The sequence below is a fragment of the Alosa alosa genome, chromosome 8 (genome assembly GCF_017589495.1).
Source record: "Alosa alosa isolate M-15738 ecotype Scorff River chromosome 8, AALO_Geno_1.1, whole genome shotgun sequence".
Lineage (NCBI taxonomy): Eukaryota > Metazoa > Chordata > Actinopteri > Clupeiformes > Clupeidae > Alosa > Alosa alosa.
This window is the reverse complement of record NC_063196.1, coordinates 20,154,392-20,160,391: the sequence shown is the minus strand read 5'-3', so window position 1 is coordinate 20,160,391 and position 6,000 is coordinate 20,154,392. Positions and strand designations below refer to the sequence as shown.

Here is a 6,000-nt window from a genome sequence, read left to right as displayed (position 1 = left end):
GCTTAATGTGCCATCATGTTCAACTTGTGGTGTCTGAACACAGCCAGGCATGACTAATCGCTCCTGCACCCCTCATCTCTCTTGTCTCTGTTCCCAGGCGATCTCCCAGAGCCCAGGGCTGCAGAAGGACCCTCACCGCTGGCTGGCTGAGACTAAGGTACCACTGCTCTTCAAGCATGATTTTTGCACACATATGCCCATAACACACACACACCACTTATAATGCGGATGGTCTTGGGTCCAGTGTGTGTGTGTGTGTGTGTGTGTGTGTGTGTGTGTGGAGGGAGGGAGGCTGTATGCTAGTTGTGGTCTTTGGTGTGTAGAGTTTGAGAGGGTGTGTGTGTGCACTGGCTGCTGCTGCTGTCTGGCTGTGTTGTTTTTGAGACAGCGCTGCTGCCTCGGCTGTCACACAGTTAGCATAAACAGCAGGAGCTGCAAGTTATCAGCTACATCGGCAGGAGGTCCACAGGCAAGGCCTGGAATGTGTGTGCGTGTGTGTTTATGTGTGTGCACCTGTGAATGAGTGTTTATGGGTGTACTACTGGCACGGGTGTCTGTCAGGGATGCAAACACGGCGCTTTTCGGCGCCTACCGCTTTTTTCACGTCAGTTTGGGTGACTTGTGTGAATCGTGCAGATCCGAAGATTTTTTTTTTTTAATGGGGGTCTGATCATCAAGGATGCTTTCCGGCGACTCTAGCTTTTTTTCACGTCATCTACCGCAGGCTACAAGAGGAACCAGAGCGTTTCTCATATGGGCCTGCTGGTTAATGTGCTTCTGATAACCTCCACTCATCGTTGATCATGTAGCAAAGGAGCTGTAGTCTATCGTTCTAGCAGCAAAGAAAATATAGGCTCCGTTAGGATGCAACTCTCTCAGTTCGCGCTCTTACCTCCGCAGTATAGCTACTTCAGGTGGAAGTTTCAACACGCTTAACACGCTGCCATCTGACTGATCATCGAACATTTTACAATAATAACATTTTTTCCTGTCAGTGACCTAGGCCTAGTATTTAATGTTATGTGGGAATTGCAAGAATATGGGTAAAAACAATTCCTTACTTCAACCACGGAATTGGTGTGTGTCATTAATTAAAACAGTAGGAAAACTGAATGAAAGGACGGCCGTCCAGCAACAAAAAAACAGCACAAAGTCAAAACATAGGCCTAATTTAAAGTCCCAGACATTTAAAGGGACAGCGATCACTCAAGACATAGGCCTACACCACAAAGTGATGAACGGAAATGCTTTGAATAGCCTACTACAAAACACTAAAAACAAAACAAAACAAAACAAGCATTTATATGACAACTGCAAGATAGAACCATTCTAATCTAGCTAACCATTCTAATCTAGCTGGTAAATTAAGTATATAGCATTCACATATAAAGCATTCAATAGCCTGATGAAAACTTGTTTAGTCAGTTAAATTGCTCTCATAAAAGGAAACAGCAGGCCTACAGAATATTCCAAATAGGCTGTTTCCTTTCCTTGACTGCAACATATGAGTGAAACCATGTTAAAGGTGATCAAAAGAATGAGAAGAAATAAGGGCGATGATTTCATTAAAAAAAATGACAAGGTATAGTGCTGCAGAGATATCAACCTGAATTAGCATGCTAAATTACTAGCCACAGCCCGACAGGTGTCATAATACCAGTTTCGCCATGGAAGGCGGTATGAGGGCAACATAACCACCAATAAAACTGCAAGACCGCGTTTCCGGTTGTTACTCTAGGGTAGACCATCTCACTTTCTGGAGGTATACTGCCCCATCTTTTTATGGAATGTGGAGTATGAATTGATTTTTTGGTGGACATTACACATGGCACCTTTAAATTCAAAAGCATCTGGCAAAGTGACAGGAGGTTTTAGGGGAGGAAAAGAGAACAAAGTGTGTTAGCTGATTCCACAGTCAATGTTCAGTATTTGGCCTATAATTAAGCCTATAATATTTGGCATTGGAATCCATGAAAATTAATCAAATCTATAATTTCCTATGAACAACAGACCCCAGTAACACATGGGTGCTAAAATTTTGAAGGATGAAAATTATCAAATCATTGGCTTTTAAAGAATCAATATTGTATCAATGTTGATGAAACTTGTGATTTACACCCTATATGGCATCCTTAGTTTTGGGAAGTATTTTTCATGCAAGCACTGGGCAACCATGCTGAGTAATGCAATGAAATAATTGTAATAGTTTACAATTTTCGTTAGTAAAGCAGTCCACCGATGTGCATGTTTTCACTTACTGCTTTAGTTTGCCCAGCAACAACAAGACCATAACAATGATAATGGTTTTATATATCCATAAAGATACTTCTGGAACTATCTTAGACTGTTTTTTTTTACCGAGGGGGGGGGGGGGGGGTTGGTTGGTAATGTTTCTCTTTTTCACCTCACATGTGTTTGCATCACTGCCAAAGGAACTGGGACAGTGTATTTTCATATAAAGAACATTTTGTGTGAATAGGGTGAGCCCTGGATGGCAGGGTGGTGGCAAAATGTAATTATATGATATTTCCTCGCGAATTAAGTGGGCTTCGATAATCTCCTCCTTTTGACCATACCTCTGTTTGCATCCCTGCTATGTATGGGCACAGTAATAGTATGTATGTGCATGCCGTGTGTGTGTGTGTGTATGTTTGCTTGTGTGTGTGTGTATGTTTGCTTGTGTGTGTATGTATGGCCTTACTGACGTGTGCTTGTGTGCTTATGGGAATTTGTTTGCATTTGCGTTACATCGAGTGTGTTTCAGTGTGTGTGTTCCTCTTAATGTTTTCTAATCCGAGTTTGTGTGCACATGCACGTGCACGAACACATATGCCTGCACGCAAGTTTAAACATGAGGGTACGCTTGCGTATAACTATTGATGTGTGTGCCTCTGGGCAATAGTGGATGTGTGTGTGTGTGTGTGTGTGTGTGTGTGTGTGTGTGTGTGTATGCTGTAAAGAGATGAGCATCTGTGTGCTCATCCATAATTGTATGCATCCTGTCGTGTTTTACATATTGAGCCTATATGTTTTCTGAGTGTAATTGTGAGTGTTAGTGTTGCACATCCATTCTCCTCTCTGGATTTCTGTGGTGTGTGCTGTATGTGTGTGCATCTGCTTTGTGTGTATAGTATTGTACGATTGTGTGTACTTGTATTTCTTTTTTTTTTTTTTTCTCTCTCTCTGTCTACTGATGTGAGAACATGTCACATGACCACCATACATTGCCAGTAGACAGCCTCTGCTACATGTGTAAATGTCTCAGTGTGTGTGTGTGTGTGTGCACAACTGTAATGGCACACAATGGAGTGTGTGAGTGGTCAGTACAGGCTACATAGCTTATTTAAATAAGATTATGTGGATATATGTCTGTGCATAGTAAACATATGTTTGAATTTATGTATGTGTGTGTGTGTGTGTGTGTGTGTGTGTGCATCTATGTGCATCTATTTGTGTGTGCAGCATGCTTGCACCAAACTGCAGTGACTGGACAAAAGATCTAATGCTATATAAATGGCATATAAATTTGTGTTTGCGTGCGTGCGTGCGTATGTGCGTGTTTCTGTGCACGCGTGTGTGTGTGTGTGTGTTTCTGTGTATGCGTGTGTTTCTGTGTGTGCGTGTGTTTCTGTGTATGTGCGTGCGTGCGTGTGTGTGCGTGCGTGTGTGCGTGCGTGTATGTGCCTGTGTGTATGTGCGTGCGCGTGTGTGTGTGTGCGTGTGCGTGTGTGTGTGTGTGTGCCTGTGTGAATGTGCATGCGTGCGTGTATGTGTGTGTATGTGCGTTTGTGCGTGCGTGTATGTGCGTGTGTGCGTGCGTGTGTGTGTGTGCGTGTGTGCGTATGTGTTTGCGTGCGTGCGTGTGTGTGTGCGTGTGTGTGTGTGTGCGTGCGTGTGTGTTTCTGTGTGTGTGTGTGTGTATGTATGTGTGTGTGTGTGGTAATGCGTGCGTGTATGCGTCGCGTGTGTGGTGTATGCTGTACGCAGTGAGCATCATGCTCATGGTATGCATCCTGTATTGTTCACCTATATTAAGGCCTATATGTTTTCTGAGTGTAATTGTGTGTTAGTGTTGTCTGGATTTCTGTAGTTATTGTGCGCATCTGGTGTGTTTCTGCGATTGTGTGTATGATGTGAGCGTCCTGTATACATTGCCAGTAGACAGCCTCACACTACATCTTCTGTAAGAAATGTCTCTGGCCAGTGTGTGTGTGTGTGTGTGTGCACAACTGTAATAGCACACAATGGAGTGTCAATGATGGTGTACAGGCTACATAAGCTTATTTAAATAAGATTAATATTAGATATAATCGCAATGCATGTAAACATATGTTTGAATTTATGTATGTGTGTGTGTGTGTGTGTATGTGCATCTATGTGCATCTATTTGTGTGTGCAGCATGCAAACTGCAGTGACTGGACAAGATCTAATGCTTTATAAATATGGCATATAAATTTGTGTTCGTGCGTCGCGTTTTCTGTGTGGCGGTAATGTGTGTTTCTGTGTACATCGCGTGTGGTTTCTGTGTGGTAATGCGTGTGTTTCCAGTAATGCGATGCGTATTGTGTGCGTCCCGTATGCGTCGTGTATGCCTGTGTGGATGCGTGGCGTGTGTGTGTCGTGCATTAATATTGTGCGTGTGTGTATGTGCCTGTGTGAATATGCGTGCCTGCGTGTGCGGCGTGTGTATTAAGTCGCGTGTGTGTGTGCTGTATGCGTCGCGTATATGCGTCGCATGCGTGTCAGGCCGCAGCGGCGTCGTCCGTGTCCATCAAGCTGCAGTGGCTGTGTGTGAGGAGAGTTGGCGGAGCGGTGAGTGTGAGCGGCGTGTGCGGCGTCAGCTCCAGCAGAGCCGTGAGCAGCTGAAGACTCAGCGTCAGGGCCGTCAGCACGAGCAGCAGCACCTCCTCCAGCGCCTCAGCCAGCACGAGCAGCAGCTACAGCAGCTCAACAAGGAGAAGAGGGGTGAGGCGCCGCACACACACACACACACACACTTGTACATTATATACACTCACATACTCACATGTACATACTCACACACGGACACACACACAGCACTCCTCATGAAGGAGCCACACACACACACACTTTTTTCAGGACGTTACCTAAGACAAAAATGAGGAAACATGAGTTTTTTTTTTTGTGATCATCATTATTTATTAGAAAAGATTGAAATGGTACATTTACAGTCACATTGAACATTCACACCACAAACTACAGTACGACACCTAAAATCCCACTAATCTACATTCACACCACAAACTACAGTACGACACCTAAAACACCACTAATCTACATTCACCACAAAAAAAACCTAAAAAAAAAACACAAATCTACATTCAGTCTAGAATATTCTGTGTCACAAGGTGGTCTTGGATGGACAATGTAATCTGGATGGACAATGTAATCCATGACCATGCCTAGATGGACAATGTAATCCATGATCATGCCTGGATGGACAACGTAATCCATGACCATGCCTAGATGGACAATGTAATCCATGATCATGCCTGGATGGACAACGTAATCCATGACCATGCCTGGATGGTTGTTAGTTTGGCCTTGATGAGGGGTGCAGTTGTACACTCAAGAGAAGTAATATTCTGGTAGGCAGTTAGCCAGTATTGTTGTATGGGTAGATTAGGGTGGAACCAAAGCCATAAGATGGTCTTTTTTGAGGTGAAACATGAGTGGCGCGCACACACACACACACACACACACCACACATACATACACACACGCACACACACACACACACACACACACATACATACACACACACACACATACATACACACACACACACACACACACACACACACACACTCACTGTGTTGTCTAACCACAGTCAGTAGTAATGAATAGAAAGGCTGTAGCCTAGTCCATTGAATTGGTGCACCTGGGTACCAAGTACGAATGCTTACAAATACACCTTGTGAAAGTGTAAGGTTGGAACTATTTCTCTCAGGGTTATCTTTTTGATGTCACGTCAGATG

The 6,000-nt window shown here is 43.9% G+C and overlaps 1 protein-coding gene across 1 annotated transcript in view; it reads left to right on the top strand.

The window, feature by feature from the left end:
• LOC125299371 (centrosomal protein of 128 kDa-like) overlaps window positions 1-6,000 on the top strand; it is a 28,665-nt gene that overhangs the window by 16,288 nt on the left and 6,377 nt on the right. Inside the window, 3 exon segments of the mRNA XM_048250620.1 lie at window positions 40-157; window positions 1,889-1,898; window positions 4,784-4,966. Of these exon segments, the coding sequence (XP_048106577.1) occupies window positions 40-157; window positions 1,889-1,898; window positions 4,784-4,966 (311 nt within the window).